The sequence below is a fragment of the Argiope bruennichi genome, chromosome 6, assembly GCF_947563725.1.
Source record: "Argiope bruennichi chromosome 6, qqArgBrue1.1, whole genome shotgun sequence".
Classification (NCBI taxonomy): domain Eukaryota; kingdom Metazoa; phylum Arthropoda; class Arachnida; order Araneae; family Araneidae; genus Argiope; species Argiope bruennichi.
In genome coordinates this window covers 121498262-121516832 of record NC_079156.1, presented here as the reverse complement: position 1 = coordinate 121516832, position 18571 = coordinate 121498262, and the positions used below count along the sequence as shown (strand labels likewise).

The 18571-nt window shown below is 29.2% G+C and overlaps 1 protein-coding gene across 1 annotated transcript in view; it reads right to left on the bottom strand.

The window, feature by feature from the left end:
• Positions 1-1861: 1861 nt before the first annotated feature.
• LOC129972450 (serine/threonine-protein kinase PLK1-like) overlaps positions 1862-18571 on the bottom strand; it is a 231199-nt gene continuing 214489 nt past the window's right edge. Inside the window, exons 6-13 of the mRNA XM_056086592.1 lie at positions 17629-17904; positions 15634-15715; positions 13815-13911; positions 12991-13071; positions 12143-12305; positions 9597-9726; positions 6996-7106; positions 1862-3868 (exon numbers count right to left, since the gene is read on the bottom strand). Coding sequence (XP_055942567.1) covers positions 3668-3868; positions 6996-7106; positions 9597-9726; positions 12143-12305; positions 12991-13071; positions 13815-13911; positions 15634-15715; positions 17629-17904 — 1141 coding nt within the window. The 3' untranslated portion in view covers positions 1862-3667. The remainder of the gene's footprint in view (positions 3869-6995; positions 7107-9596; positions 9727-12142; positions 12306-12990; positions 13072-13814; positions 13912-15633; positions 15716-17628; positions 17905-18571) is intronic.

Below are 18571 nucleotides of genomic sequence, written 5' to 3'. Positions count from 1 at the left end.
AGGGATGAAATAAAACGAAGTTAAAAAAATAAAAGTGCCTTCCCCTGTCTTCAGCCAAAATTCTGTTTCAAAAATTACGGTTGCATTATATATATATATACAAATAACTATTTTATTTTCGTTTTTCCTGTCCCATATCGTCTGATCCCTCGGACAGCAAGCATCTCAACACCTCTATTTTTTCGTTCAATATTTGGAATTTACTATTCCGAGTCTGGCAATCCTCAGGATTCTCCCGCTTTATTGCTATGCTAACAAGATATTCTATAATTTCAAGACTTTCATTATCATATTCGAAGTACCATTTCCTTTTTTTTCAGTGTTTGCAAGCTTAACAGTAAAATATCACATAATCTTCTTTTTCTTGCTCTTTTCTCTTAAGTATGAACAAAATTCAGCAACCACGAATGGCCGTACACATTTATTAGGATAATTCAAAAAAAGAATATGAAAAAAAAACAACATTGCATAGCAAATGAACTAAAATATTTGGATTGTTATATTTTAAAAAGTGTTCATATTAAGCAATACAAGTAGAAACTAAAATTTTGCCCTTGGGAATTCTGCAGAATGTACAAAAACAGTATTAATTTGTCATAATTGTAACGGTGACAAAAACATGTAAATAAGAGACAGTAAAATAATAAAATATTTTAAATTTAATCACAACAATAGAAAATTTCGTAACAAATTTTGTTTAAAATTAATTTTGGAATTTTATTACAGTATACAAAACAAACTTATGGTAATTCAATTGGTTTGATTCAAAATGCAATTGTTTGTTCTTTAAAAAAATGGTATATAAATCTTTTTCTTTTTTTGCGATTTTTATTTCAGAAGTTACCGGTGGGAAACTCAAAAAATAATGCCACAAATTGGCTCAAAAGCCGATATTTAATTAAATTTCATAAAAGATAACTGATTTTGAATGCTAGAAAACAACAGTTGGCTTAGAATTGGTCCTTAGAATGATATGTGCAAATTTCATATTACCGTAATTCACATTTCATGTTTAGAACCAGAAGTATTTACTGATATTTTTTTATTATATATTATTATATTACGGAATCTCGCAATTAAACTTTTACAAATTCATTACCAGAAGGCATTATAAAAAATTATTCGATTAACTCATAAAAAAGTTCCGAAATATTATAATAAGGCATCATCATCGAGAACCTTCACAACTATACAAAACTCAGTACACTAGCACATCAAGCAGTGAGTGACAACCTGATTTAACCCCTTAAAGGGCCATTTTTTTCTAGTCATATTATGTTAAAATATTTTTAGGCTTGGAATTAGAATAAGAAAAGGGATTCACTTAGTTTACTAGATAAATTAAATTAAATTAATTAATTTGGTTAATTAATAATTAAGTATCAAATCAAGAAACATCATTTTGTGTAAAATAAAGAACTGAAGCATTTAAGTTTCTGACTTACTAAATAAAATTTGTCAGAACTTATGCCAACCTACATAAATTCATACAAAGATTGATAAATTTGGTGGGAAGCATACTTCCCACGGCCCTAGAATGGGTTAAAAAATTCAAACATTAACCTGTTAACTGTTTCGACCTCTTCGGAAAATGTGTCTCTAAACTGCCATAATATATATATATATAATAATTCAGCACTTATTATATAAATATTATAATTGTCATTGAATAAACTTGTCATAATGCAAAATTGTGTACTTTTTCCATGGCGAGTATACTCGTCAAAACCAGTTAACAGGTTAAACGAGTCAAGTTAAATAAAAGTGTGTGAATTCCAACAAAATGTATATTGTATTCACATGTGTTCATGCAGAGAAATAAAACACCATAAATTCACATCAAACGTTTATTTAACACTGAAAGGTTACAACCACTTCACACACACAAAAAAAAAAACACGCTTTTGTCAGGAAAACATATCAAAAGCTAAGTAATGTAAAGTTTAACATAAGTTACACGATTTTTTTTTTTGTTCCTTTGAAGGGGGAAAAATAATCAAAAACTTGAACAACCATAACACATAAAACAAACATCAGTCTTTCAAAAAGAATATTTTTTTTTCATTATCAAATTAAATAATTAGCCAATGTGACAGTCTTTTATGTTACACAGATATGACATGACATTACTATATAAAAATACTTTCCTCGCACAGGAGGAAAATATGAAAAATGGAATAATTGGATCACATTTGGCACACAGTAGCTCTAAAAATGGAAGAACATAACATGGCCGTTGAGCTAGGCACACGTTATTAGAAATTTACAACAGACATGAACAGGAAAAAAAAATTATTTAGTTAAAAAGAATTTGTTGAACAACTATTACACCGACAGGACCAAAAAAACAACTGGCTCTGATAAAAAGCACATTCATGGAATTCAAATGGATAAAAATACAAAAATTCATTAAAATCTTTAGAATATTTTAGGTTTAATATTTTGCAAGAACATAGAATACTTTGTTTGGAAGTAGAATTTAATATTTTTTTTTAATACTTTGAAAGGGAAGAAAATTTGTTCTGACATTTAAAATGTTTCTTAAAATTGCATTTTCAGAAAATACTGGAAGACTTTTTAAAAGACTTCTGATAATGATAAATTGTTAAAGACTAAATAAATTATTTTTAATAAATATTTAATATATGAATTTTGAAGAACAAGAATATTACAGAATTTTGACTATCACCGTTAAAAATATATATATATAAAAAAAGAATAACCAACAACAGGGTGTCAACCACGTTATAAGAAAAAAAATCATATCTCATATTCTAAATAAATAAATAAATAAATAATAAATAATATTTTTAAAAATTTCGTCACCTAATTTTTGGAAACGTTTTGAGAAAGGAATCCAACTTATTCCGAAATTGTGTAAACAGCATAAAATATAATTTTTTTTATAAGGCCTAAAATCATTTGACCACAAAATGTATTCACCTCTTCACAAAATTTTGGAGATTATTTACGTTTATCATCTGGATTATACTTCCAAATACTTCTGGTTCGCTAATTCTTAAAGAAAAACATGTTTAAGAATACGAAAACCATATATATGCAATGTAATTTATCTATCATTAATTAAATTTATTCTCAGAAAATTTAAGATAACTGCAAAAAATTCTTACTCATAGTCACGGGTTTTTTATTTTTCCCCATTACTTTTCTGACTTTTTTTCACTTTCGTGACTGAAATTGAAATGCGTAACTTTTTCAATCATTCGTGACTGAAATCAAAATATTGCGACTTTAACAGTCCTTTGTGACTGTAATAAAAATTAGTGACATTTCAAGAATTTCGTGACTGAAATCGAAATTCGTGATTTTTCCTGTATTTCCAAACGGAAATCAAAATACGCGACTTTTCCAATGTTTCGTGACTGTAATCGAAATTCGTGACTTTCCCAAACTTTCGAGACTGAAATCAAAATTCGTGACTTTCCCAAACTTTCGAGATTGAAATCAAAATTCGTGACTTTTTAAGAATTTAGTGAACAATATATGGGATTTTCATAAATTTCGTGACTTTAACTGAAATTCGAGAATTTTATTCACCGGCAGACACCCTGAACACGTAAAAGAAATTTCACATGATTTGAAAACTGCAAATTTAAATGTGTAATTTTGTTCCTCCATGAAGAGAAAAAAGAAAGGAAGCACGGGTTTATATGGAGTCGCCTTCCAGCCTGGCAAAGTCTTGCAGCACGGAGGCTGCATACTGGAGGCGCGAGCGCAGGATTGCCGTGCATCCTTGCTGGCAGATGGAAGAGAAGGAGTAAGTAGAAGAATGCCTCTCTTCGTCGATGTACATCACCGTCCCGTCCCCACTTATCACAATCTTCGTATGGTCCTTGAAGAAATTGATCTACGAAGATACGAAAACAGAATTGCTAAGAATAAATTTTTTTACAACACAATAATGATCACTTGTATAGTTATTATTTGAAATTTGAATCAATTTCATGGACTTTGGAATAAACGTCCGAAGAAGGTAATTATTTTATATTTTCATTTTTACTTCGGTAAATGCATGCAAATAAAGGAAGTGATGAAACAATAAGATCAGTTTCGATTTCATCCTAACAATAAAAACACTATTGTTATTCTGTTTATCAAATAATAATAATAATTTTTTTTAATTTACTAAAATTAAAGAAATTTTCATATGGGAATGAAAATAGTACCATTTTTTTCTCCTTTTAGTTTAAAAATAGTGTGTGTGTGTGTGGTAAGTTTTTAATTTTTTCTTAAAATATTGACAGTGATCATCTTCTCATCTTGAAAAGCACATATGCCAAAGTTCGTTACGTCAGAGCAAACACTGTAGATTTGTATAAAAAAAAGGGGCATAAAATTCATTCTTATACAGAGAGAGACAAATATACATATAAGATACTAAACACACACACACACACACACACACACACACACATATATATATATAAGATAATATCGGTAAAATACTTTTATATTCAAAATGGCGTCTCGTATAAAAAAATGTACCGATAATAAAGAGAGTATGCTGCATTTATTGAGAAGTTGCAAAGTTACTGGCGGCAAAATAGAAAAGTCACAAAAATAACTCAGGAAATAAAAAGATTGATCAAAAATCCAATGAGAAAAATATACTCTATAACATAAAAGAAACAAAGGGAAAAACTTCATGAAATTATGTAACGGAAATACATTTTTCGATATTTTCATATAGTTTTTCCGAGAGAAGAAAGTTTGTAAGAGAACATTTTTTAATGTATTACCAATGTATAACATTTTCCAATTGTTTAACTGAGAAAAACCATATGATAAAAAAGAATACATTTTTCAATTTTTGGACGATTCCTTTTATCAAACCAAGGAACATTCTTAATTTTAATCGCAAAAATCTCCACGAATTTTACAGATGATTCCATGAAACTTTCCCTTCAGTTTTTATTATGGTATAGCATATATTTTTCTGATTGGACTTTCGTGTCGATGTATTTTTTAGTTATTTTTTTGTAATTTCCTTATTTTGTCATTAGAGGTGCTGTAAAGTTTCAATAAACTCAGTATAGTCGCTTTAGTATATTTACACGTTACTTCTCTGGCTATACAAGACGCCGTTTAAAATTTAACACATGTAAAAGATCGACTTGTATGATTATTATATTATATTATTGTAATGACATGAGAATATTCTTAAAGAAAACGCATACCTCAAATAAAACGCAGCATTCAGACTTTTCTTAAAATTATCTATATAATTCAAATCAAAAACACAACCTTCTTTCTCCGCCACACAAGCTCTTCTAATCAAATCATATATATGTATATAAAAATAACCCTTAATGGCGGCGGCGAATCTCGCCAATCGTTTCCGCAGATGTCGCCAATGGCGGCCAAACATCACAATTATATTCAATTCCAGAATTTCTCGCTATCACACGAAATTTGGAAAGTCTACTTGTTTCCTGCCTTTATCACTGAAAATCGTAAAAAAATACCAATTTTCTCAGTTTTAAAAATATTATTTCTGTGCCACCCATGATAGCTTAATAACAATAAAATAACTCTAATCATAACATCACAATCATGAAATACAAAAACAGAAATAGGCTTATTAGGATCTCATTTCATTAGAGGCTAGGGCTGGGAACAAGGGAGGAGTTGATGGTAGCTTCAGAGTTAAATAGTCAGAATGCCTGTCTTAGAGCAATTTTTAAATTTAAATAATATGAGGAGGCAAAAAATAAATAAGTAATAAAAGTATAGCCTAGGCGCCACTTTCCCTCGCTCGTAAAACAATCAGTTTACAAGAATATGAAATTCAGATTTTTAATGTACTTTAATTCATAACCACCAAAATAAAAATAAAGGTAAGATTATTTTCACATGTTTTATATAAAGATTGTGAATTATAATAACTTTCACAGATGTAATAGACATGAATACATAATAGCATTGTGTAATTACAAAAATGAATTATTTCTCTCATTCTAAAAAAAAAGAATATATCCAAATAATATTTCATAATGTTGTGGCGGATTGTGGTTCGCAGCCCAATAACATGACCACAATACAAAAGCAATTGCTCGTGTTTCGTAGCTGTTAACTGCCTTATAGGCTTTCACCACAAACTCTCCCTCCAGTGAGTCAGAGGTAAGAAGAACGATATGGCTATTGAGTGGTGATGAATTTAGCTGTTGATTCTAATGCGCCTGTACCCATTTCAGCATTTAAGAAGCGCCAAGCATTATGGCTAGCGTGTGTGGGTGAGTGGTTGCTTTGTTGCGTCAAGTGAATCGGACGACTTTGGGTTGCTGTGGGTAGATGGCGCCACGACAGCTGTACGAAGGTTGAGTGGTTGAAGGTTCATCTTCCGAGGTCAACAATATAACGGATTGAGATGAGTATGGATAGAACCTGGGACCTTGTAGTTTGCAGCCCAGTAACATGACCACAATACAAAAGCAATTGCTCATGTAGCGTAGCTGTTAACTGGCTTATAAGCTTTCACTACAATGTCCAGGTGATTAAGTAATTTTTCTAAATTGATACTGAAATGTTTTCGAAATCCAGAAATTTGCCTAAAAGTATGAGTATATTGAATTTGTTATAAAATAAAATTTTGATAACTCAAAATTTGATAGAATATAAATATAAAATTTTGCATTATCTTGATGTATTGACATATACCAAATATTAGTCTAGTTCAAAGTGTATTTGAGCTATTGCGTTCACAGAGAAACACAATGTCAAAAATGTGTTTTTCAAGATTAGGACGATTCGTCGAATCATTCATCAGAATCTCGAGTTCGAATTTTTTGACGATTATAATACTTTCTCTATACTAAGTAAATGAGAAAGTAAAATAAGTTTTTTTGGACTCTAGAAAAATATAAACATAGAGATTCTTCACATTTTTTCTGATTATAATATGGGAAAATGAAACAGGATATATATACGAGACCGTGAAAGTCACATCAGTAGGTTTATTTCCCAAGTTCAATTACCTGCAGGGTTCCGGAACTCAGCTGCATCACCACAGCGTTGGCAGTTCGCAGCCATCTCCTCATGAAGGGGATTTTTTTACGGACTAGATCATGACACTGCAACTCGCCACCCTGCTCAACAACAAGAAGAAAAAATTAAACAATTTATACTTATTCAAGCTAAAAAGTTTAACAACTAGATAAATAATATTTTGTATTGCCGCAAATTATTAAATACACACATGAATCAGCTCCAACTTATACAAATGAAGAAATAATTTTTTTCACTAAGTGAAAAAATCAATGAATGATTCTAAATATTAAAAAAAATAATGATTACATTATGAGGATTCTATCGTCATGTAGAATTATTTGTTGCACAACATGGTACGATATTATATTATTCACTGTTTAACAATATTATACCATATTCCGAATATTGTTTAATATCATACAATATTGTGAAAATTGTTTAATATCATACAATATTGCGAACATTTCTTAATATCATACAATATTGCGAACATTGCTTAATATCATACAATGTTGTACAATATTGCGAACATTGCTTAATATCATACAATGTTGTACAATATTGCGAACATTGCTTAATATCATACAATATTGCGAACATTGCTTAATATCATACAATATTGCGAACATTGCTTAATATCATACAATGTTGTTCAATATTGCGAACATTGCTTAATATCATACAATGTTGTACAATATTGCGAACATTGCTTAATATCATACAATATTGCGAACATTGCTTAATATCATACAATGTTGTTCCATATTGCGAACATTGCTTAATATCATACAATGTTGTTCCATATTGCGAACATTGCTTAATATCATACAATGTTGTTCAATATTGCGAACATTGCTTAATATCATACAATATTGCGAACATTGCTTAATATCATACAATGTTGTTCAATATTGCGAACATTGCTTAATATCATACAATGTTGTTCAATATTGCGAACATTGCTTAATATCATACAATGTTGTTCAATATTGCGAACATTGCTTAATATCATACAATGTTGTTCCATATTGCGAACATTGCTTAATATCATACAATGTTGTTCCATATTGCGAACATTGCTTAATATCATACAATATTGCGAACATTGCTTAATATCATACAATGTTGTTCAATATTGCGAACATTGCTTAATATCATACAATGTTGTTCAATATTGCGAACATTGCTTAATATCATACAATGTTGTTCAATATTGCGAACATTGCTTAATATCATACAATGTTGTTCAATATTGCGAACATTGCTTAATATCATACAATGTTGTTCAATATTGCGAACATTGCTTAATATCATACAATGTTGTACAATATTGCGAACATTGCTTAATATTAAACAAAATATATGCACTTTTAGGATCGCACAATATTTGGAGTTGATTAAATTTTGTAAATTATGAATTAAAGCAGAGTTTATGATCATGTATCGAATACCTCCTGGTCCCGACGATCTTCCGAATATGATATATGCGAGTTTATTTTGAACAGTTAGAGCGGGGAATAAGTCAAAGTTTGCCAAATATGACTATGTCCCAATCTTTCATAACATATGACGGAAGATAAATCGATAATTGGGGGGAAATGTTCAACACAACTGCATTCATTCCGATTCTCTTTCTCAGCAATCCAATTCAAATTTTCGCCCTCTTAGTAAATGCACTCGGCTATCTAAAAGCAGCCTCCAACTCGTCAGAACCACGCAATATCCATAAAATGGTCAATCACATAGTCATGTCCAATTTAAAATGCAAATCATAAAAAATATTACAATGTCAAATCTCCAATTTCTTGAACGTTTATTTGATAATAAATACAGGAAAACAGTAAATGCATTTATATAAATAATTTTCCTCCTACCGTTTGATACCAATATTAAACAAATTTTTTAAGGATTTTTATTTTTGATTCGAATTAATTTTTTTTTTATTTTCAACATTTAATTCAAAATGACAATAAAACTAATTTCTATAAGATTATACACTATAACATATATATTTCAAGTTCCTCCATTATAGTATATCTTTCTAAAATTGACTTACAGAAAATAATTCCAAATCTGAATTTTTAACCCTCTGATTTCATTGTCAGGGACACGAACACTAAAATGCCCGAACTCCTCTTTCAATAATAAGAGAAATCTTCTATTCCTTCAAAACTACAATAGCAGTTCATACTCTAAAAGGTTTGATATACAAAGGAACAATTATCAAAAGAACTTATAGATAAAAAGAAAGCAAATAAGTGTTGGGAATTCCTTTGAAAATGCTAAGATATCTCATTCTCCCCCAAACACTTTCTGGGTATTCAATCAATTATATTATAAAAATAAGGTTGTAGTGAAAATTTCACAGGGTCGTTTTGGGCGATCGCTGTACTTTTTCTAAATAAGCGTTTTGGGCGCTTTGGTATTAGAAGAATAAATAAAAATAACAGGTTGAAGATTTTACGTTATATTAATATGCATGGCTTATATAAATAAGATATTGAGTTGATTAGAATAATTGTATGGACAATTGTGTTAGAAAATGGTCGCAAAAAATATATAGATATATATATAATAAAGTTGCTTACGTCGCTGAGGTTTTCATCCATATAGGTGGCAAAATATTGAAACAATGTATATTTTGCCTCTAAATGACTTGGAAGATTGGAATGACTGTAAGTGTTGCTCTTTCCATTCGTATCATGGAATTCGATTCGCCTACAAGACAAAAAATGTATTATTGAAAACAATTTTTTAGAACTAAGAAAACCTGGAACAATTAACAGAAATTCAAAAAACACACACACAAAAAAAATATATTAAAAAAATAACTCCTTTTTTTAAAAAGCATATTATTCAGATAAATGACAATAAAGCAAACTATAATGATATTCAGTTAAGTTATATTTTATATAACAAAATAGTTTGTGATAGTAAGCTAAATTTTTATTTTGAAATAAAAAAAAATGAAATTTTAAATGTATTGGCAGGAAATAAGTTATATATAAATTATAAAAGATGAAATAAATACTATGATATAACTAACCAAATTTCATTTTTTATACAAATTTACATTCAATTAAAATAAAAACAGTAAGAAAATTAAAACCAATTTATAATATAATTTATCTTGATATCTTACAATATTCTCATAAGAAAACAAAAAAAACAAGGAATAATTATAAAACAAAGAAAAATTGGAAATGCTAGATTGCTCCTTCTATTTGAATAAAAACTTTGTTGTAGTTCTTCATTAAGATAAAAATTTTAAGTAGAATAATTCTCATATAAAAATACATACAAGCTTAAACAAAATAATTTTAACTAAAGCATATGTGTAGTAAGCATTCTTTGTTGGGTTTCTTGAACAGCCTCTTTCTTGTCGAAACTCTCAATGCTTATTGCCTAGTCTGGCTCACAAAAAACTGACGATTTTTTAAAAAAAGTTTTACGAAAAGACTGCATGAAATTTTTAACTGTAAAACAGCATTGCATTGTCATTATAGATAAGCTTAAATAACTATAATGAACTTCAATTTTGTCTTTAATTCTCAAATCGTTCTTTTCTTTCCATTCTGCTTTTGCATTTCATTCACAGGCTACAATGATTAAGGAAGTCCAATATACTGCCAGTCAGATCTGGCAGCAAAACTATCGGTTTAAATAAATCCAGATCACTCTAGTTCAGACAAAAGAATGTGATTACCATCCCATGGGAAGAATGACTTCTAGGGATGACAAGCAATTCCATGAATATCTGGTTAAAAATGGAATGCAATTGCTGACTCTATATATCTACTTAAATAGACTACCACCCGTTGCAGTAAGACAAGAAAATGAATGTATAATTTCATTATAAAGTTAACTAAGCGAAGTTTTGTTCCCAATTAAATAGATTAATAATTTAGAAAAAACTTAAAACAGGATTAGATACCCTATTATTGACCGATTTACTACTTCAAACCTGATAACACTTATTTTTGTGCACGTTTGCATGAATCCGTGCAAAACCAGAGAGTTTTGATAGCATAAAACGAATGATAATGTTAACCCATATTACATTAAACAGTGTCTACTGTAAAGCATGTATACTACTTAGAGGAGGATTGGAAGGGAATGAAAAGAAATATTAGAAATATTCAGAAGACAATACAATAGCGAGAATTAACACAAGATATTGTACGATATCTCCACGACGTTCGATATTCTGCATGCAATACAATGTTGAGAATTAGCTCAAGATACTGCACGCTGTTTGCTATTCTGAATGCAATACGATCATCACAATGTTCGATATTCTGAATGCTATACAATATTAACTATGACCACAAGATAATACTGTACGGCATCTCCGCGATGTTCGATACTCTGAATGTAATACAATATCAAGAATCAGCACAAGATACTGTACGATATTTCCATGATGTACGATATTTAGAAGACAATACAATATCGAGAATTAGCACAAGATACAGTACAACATCTCTACGATGTTCGATAAAACAAATGTACCTTATCGATAATTAACACAAGATATTGTACGATATCTAAATGATGTTCGATATTCTGAATGCAATATGGAGAATCAGCACAAGATATTGTATGGTATCTCCACGATGTTTCATATTAAGAACTCAAAACAATATCGAGAATTAGCACTAGGTACTGTACGATATCTCCACGATGTTCTAAATTCTGAATGTAGCACAATGGTGAGAATTAGCACAAGATACTGCACGCTGTTCACTATTCTGAATGCAATACGATCTTCACAATGTTCGATATTTTGAATGCTATACGATATCAACAATGAGCACAAGATAATACTGTACGATATCTCCAAGATGTTCGATACTCTGCAATACAATATCAAGAATCAGCACAAGATACTGTACGATATCTCCATAATATTCGATACTCTGAATGCAATACAATATCAAGAATCAGCACAAGATACTGTACGATATCTCCATAATATTCGACATTTTGAATGCAATACAATATCAGGAATATATTATAACAACATTGATGGGAATTTTGTGTTGTTAGGTATATGAAATGTTCCTAGTAGAAGCATTATTATGTTTATTTTAAACAATCCAACGTCGAACTGAAAACTTTTGAAAGAACTTACGTTCTGTTGGCCGACATGCTCATTCGTGAGGAGTCGTTGAACATCACTCCGAAGCTCTGGTCAGAGAGCTGGAATGCAAATCCATACTTGTTGGAATAATCAACCCACTTTGATATGAAGGGGCTCACATTGTAATTCAAAGGAGGAGGATTGTTCTCGGTTGCTATAGAACAGAAGAAAATGTAATGCATTAGAATAACTGATTAATTAATGCAGATTTAAAATTAAACACATATACAGAGAATTTTAAATAAATAAAAATATTCCCTTATTCTAAGGGAAAATTAAATAATAATAAATTATTTATTAATTAAATTACAATTAAATAATAAGCATAATAATTATTATGCCTTGTTTTTACTTTATGCTCAGCTATAAAATAAATCAACTCTAATAAAAAATATATAATCTCACTCCATCTCTGCGATTATTTCAGAATTCATTTACTTAAACTTCTATAAAGATGTTTTACTTTCACAGATTTAGATTTAATATCTTTAATATTCAAATATAAGCAAAATAGAAAGAAGGGTCAAAAGGAATTTTCAAATATGTTTTTTTTTTTTTTTTCAAAGTTTCTAAGAGTTTGAAGTGCTTAAATTTCTAACCAAAATATTCCTTAAATCAAACATTTTATTGATTAAGAATCGTTCTTTCAAAAATTATTCTAATAGGGCTTAAATTAGGATGTATTTCCCCAAAGAAAAAAATCCTTACAATTAAATAAACCAATGAAAATACTTACACATAATATATTTTAATAATATTCTTACCTTACATAATAGTATGAGCTTACCATGATTTCTATCAAACGATTAATTATTTTAATAAATTAAAAATGTTCTTACTTTCATGCATTGTATCCAGAACATTTAACAGCATGTCAAGCATTGTAGAAGTGCAGTAGCATTCCTTTGTTTTCTTCACAACTGGGTAAATATCATTTATGCAAATTAATAAACAAATTAATTGACAGTTATACAAATTGATATTATTAAAAGCAAAATTATTACATCTTAATTAATAAAAAAATGAATTTATAACTAAATACCATGAGAATTTCCATTTTTATTTTTAATCATTATTTTCACGAATGCTGCAATAATTCTAAATTATTAATTTATATAATAACAATCTTAATATTTCTAATGAATGAAAAAAAATATTTAAAAATATTTTTTGAAAAATGAGTAAAACTTTCATAAATCTACACAATAGCTTAATTTTAGAATACATTAGACTTCTTCATTGGTTAAAAAAATTTATATAAATGAAATAAAACAAATTAATTGTTAAAAAAATATAAATCCTTTTGTATCATTTGTGAAAAAATGAATGTTGTGATTTGATAATGCGTTTGAATGAATATTAAATTTATTTAATGTCTTATACCAATTTTATTATTGTAAATAAATTTGATTCGAGAGAAATTAATTAATAATCACATACGCACAAAAATATATTTTGCTATGACTGTAATCAGTTATAAACCTTATTCTTAAAACAGAAATGATCATGTTTATATTTATACATAGCAATCTACAATATATAATATATAAAAAAGTCAAATGCACTGGAAATATTTAGAGAAATAAGAATCTTTGAGAAATAGTTGTATTTTAATAAATGCAGAATATAAAATCCAATATTATATATGTATATAATCCTTTACCTTTATCTGGACAGAGCACATTTGTCAGCTTCTGTCGGAAACTTGTAGGAAAACAATGATCCTTCCTTGGAGAATTCTCTTCAGATTTGACATGCATCTGAAATTTCAAAAAACACAGATTAAGAAATGGCAAGGCAATTAATTTTTCTAATATGAAGCTTTATATTATGTGTGTGTGTGTGTGTAATGATATTTTAAAATTTAATTTAATCCTAATTAATTTCCAAAGTTCTATCTTAATTCAGCTCCTATTAACTTCATTCTAAGAGAAAGTTCTGTAAAAATGCTCAAGTCAGTGGTTCCCATGCTCTGAGTAAAGGGATAAAAAAAAAAAAAAAACTGCTAATCTGGACAAATTTTTCTAAAAGATACCTAAATTCCCCTTGTCTAAATCGACACGTGTAAAGAAATCCCTATCAGAATCTCATAGTATATAAACACTGGCGAAAATATTCACTCTCTCTTTTACACTCTTCTGCCGCACTGTGAGTGAACGTGTTTTTCCGCTCCTCTTGAACATAAATTATGCCTTCCAGGATGAAATAAAACGAAGTGAAAAAATTCAAAATGTCTTCTCTGTCTTTGGCCATGACTATGCTTCAAAAATTATGTTTATATATATATATATATATTATGAATAAAGTATAGATTAAAAATGCATTTTAAGCATCCACAAAATATGTTTTACTCAAATCATATCAAAATAATAAAATCTAATATAGAATTTTTAATCAGGAAAATAAAATTTATTCAAAAGAGTTAGGTAACAACTATTTACAGGGTATATTCTAAAATGACATTTCAAAACTTTTCTGAAAAAAAAATTACTAAAATTTATCAAAAAGTAATTAAAATTTCAGGAATCACACATATAAAAAATTGTATTAAAGGAATATTTTAAATGTGTTTAAAATATTTTAAAACTTAATTAAAAATTTTAAAATTTAATAAAAAAAGCAATTAGTGCCAAAATTTACAAAAAATTAATTTTTGCATTTCGTTAGACATTTTAGTATATTTCTTAAAGATTAAGTTGTTTCCAAGGAAATAAAAGCCCATACAATAAACAAAAATTCTGATATTAAAAAGAAATAATTATATAATATTTAAAAATACCAGATATTATTAAATTTATATCAATATAGAGGATTAAATGGGCAGGGCACTTAATAACAATCGAGCCACTAAAAAGATATTTTTGGCTAAACCATTTGATACCAGAAAAACATGACCAAAATTTAGATAGACTGACTGCCTGGAAAAAGACTTAAAACTATTAAGGTGATAAATTAGAAAATCTTAGGTATACAACACAGGAACAGGATAGTATGGAATTGAATTTTGAGGGAGGCCAGGGTTATATGGAGATTGTGGTGAAAAGCTTATAAGCCAGATAACAGCTATGAAACACGAACAATTGCTTTTGTATTGTGGTCTTGTTACTCGGCTGTGAACCACAAGGTCCCAAGTTCTGTCCTCGCTCATAACAATCCACTACAAGATGTTTTAATACAATATTACTAAATGTTAAATTATTATATAAAATATTGAGAACCTTAAAAAATTCATAATATCCATTCAACTAAGCTAGGGATCATGCTTTATAAGTTCTAGAAGTTATTCATAACTTTTGCCATGTAATATAACAAAAATTCTTTGGATTTCCTCTGGTTTTATAACAAAGCTTATTTTGAAATTTCAATCAGATGCCTGACCAAATTTAGTTGGTTCAATTTGGCTCCTAAAGCCTTATATTTAACTATAAAAAAATGAAGTTAAATCAATACAATGAAAACTTTAAAAAAAGGACAATGCCAACCTTTGGTATGTCTGTTTTAGGACTAAGTTGTAAATTGATGACTCCATTGGCAATTTTTTCTAAATCTTGTTCGCTTGATGCTCTGAAAGAAAAATAGAAAGCTTTGAGAACTTAAGAGAAATAAAAAGAAAGATTTTAGCAACGTTTAATTTATAAAAGCAGAATTTGAATGATATTTAGATTTTTAGTAAACATTTAACAACTTTTTGAAATTCTAAATATTATAGATTGCCAGCACTACATATTTTAATTATAACTGGGTATTAAAATCAGAAAAAAAAATTCAAAATTCAAAATATTAACATCCTGATGAATTTACAGCATTCAAAATTTAAAAAAGAAGAACCTCTCTAAAATAGAGATTCAGGATACATTTTATTTTTGAATCATAAAAGTGTCTGAGAAGTTCGTTACTTATTCTTAAATAATGCAGAAGTATATTAATGGTAATAGTTTTAGAGTAATAATATATAGAGAGTAATAGTTTTCTCAACTGAAATAACTGAAGAAATTTCTTTTTGAAAATGCAACGAAGCAATGATATCAAGGCCTTTAATGTCTTGCACTTTTTTTATTTTAAATTACATATGACCTATTATGCAAAGTATTTTCATTCGTTATACAAAAATAAAACACAAATGTTACAGCAACAAAATATAAAAAAACATCAATAAAAACTGAAATCACCAAACAAAAAGCAAAATATAAGCAGAAAAAATATAGTAATTGTAAACACAAATGATACAAATTGAGAAAAAAAAAAGTTTAAAAAAATATGTGGGGAAAAATGAATTCTAAATTTCCATCAATCGAAATTTAACTGATAATTAGATGTAAAACATGTAATTTCAATTCAAACAAACTCTTAGTTCTCTTTTTAAAAGATTAATTAAAAAAACAGAAAATAGTAAAGACATTTCTCTTATATTAAAACTTACAATCAATTCTCAGAAAAGAAGAACCTCTGCACTTTTGGCATGCGCCAGAAAGCGTTTATTTCGCCAAAATAGAGGCGAGATCACAGAAAATACGTCTAATGGGACAGAAGTCAAGACCAAGGTCTAACAAATTCCGGAAAGGCACACATTATATTGCATAGTATCTCTTTGCAGAGTTAAATTCATCCAAAAATGTTAGTCAAGGAATTCTAAAATATAATGTGATTGGAGAGTTCGCAAATAGAATTTTAAGGATCCTGAAATTAAGAGTAATTTGACAATTTACAAATTGAATTGAATTAATTGAAATCTCGAAATCCTAAAATGATAAGTAATTGAACAGTTTACAACTGAAGCATAGGAAAGAAACATAGTTGAATTATTGGGAACTTAAAACGAAGAGTAATTGGACAGTTTAGAAATTAAATTTAATTTAATTCTCGAAATCCTGAAATGAAGAGCAATTGGACAGTTTACAAACTGAATTTAGTCAGTTGAATTCCCGAGATCCCAAAACGAAGAGTCAGTGTACAGTTTACAAATTGAATGTAATTTATTAAATGCAAGAAATCCTGAAATGAGGAGTCATTGGACAGTTTAAAAATAGAATTTAGTCAGCTGAATTCTCGAGATTTTGAAACGAGGAGTAATTGGGCAGTTTACAATTTGTCCAATTTAATTAAATGAATTTCACAAAATCCTGAAATGAAGAGTCATTGGACAGTTTACAAACTGAATTTAGTCAGTTGAATTCCCGAGATCCCAAAACGAAGAGTCAGTGTGCAATTTACAAATTGAATGTAATTTATTAAATGCAAGAAATCCTGAAATGAGGAGTCATTGGGCATTTAAAAATAGAATTTAGTCACCTGAATTCTCGAGATTTTGAAACGAAGAGTAATTGGGCAGTTTACAATTTTCCCAACTTAATTAAATGAATTTTCAAAACCCTGAAATGAGGAGTCATTGGACACTTTACAAATTGAATTTACTCAATTGAATTCTCGGGATCCTGAAAAGAAGAGTAATTGGACAACTAAGAAATTGAATTTAGTACCTTCTCAGCAACGGACCAATGGGAAGTTTAGGAACAGTAACACAACAAGAGGTCGGTAGAGAAACGGGCAAATAGCCGGAGTGGAAGAACTTGTGATTTAATATTTCATCCAGCGACGGCCTGTCGGATGGCTTCAGCTGAAGCATCTTCATAATCAGATGGCGAGCGGGCTCGGACACGGAGCTGGGAATGTTGTATTTGTTCGTTGTGATGCGGTAGTAGGTCTCGTTCAGGGTGGAAGTCTCGAAAGGGGGTTGCCCGACGAGCATAGCATACCTGAAAAATAAACACAACCATCATTGTACTGAACACATAATATTTGAATTGAATTATTTTTTGCGAAAGATATCACACGCTGACTACCCTGAAGCACACGGATAAAACCCGACTAATAACCAGAACACCGCGAAAGCATTGGCGGGAATAAAAGTTGAGTTTTAAGGGCTATCACAGGCCACGGCAAAACCCTTTCTGGGGAAAGTCATCTGTATGGGGTAGTCGACCCCACATCATTTCTATACCCACCTGGTGGTGAGAACTAACCATCATGCCGGCATTTCTCCTATTTAAATCTCAGATGCCCCCCCCCCCGGTGGGAGAAAGATATGAAAAAAGTAATTCACGCCTATGAATCAATTTCAGATATGTCCAGTAATTATATTCTTATACTAGCTGTTATACTAGCGGTTCCAAAAACGATTTCTTATTCTGTATGAGTGAAAGAAAGAAGAAAACACTAATATCTTTTCGCTCTATTTAACTTCTTAGTTCGTTTTAGGATCTCAAACCTTTATTAATGATTTCTAATTAATCATTAATTTAGGAAATTGCAAGAATTTAAATATTTTGATTTTATTTTATGTAATAAAAGAGAAAAAAAAATGAAAATTCCTGAAGAAAACATCCTTTAACAGGCGAAAGTGCATGAATAGTAAGATGTTAT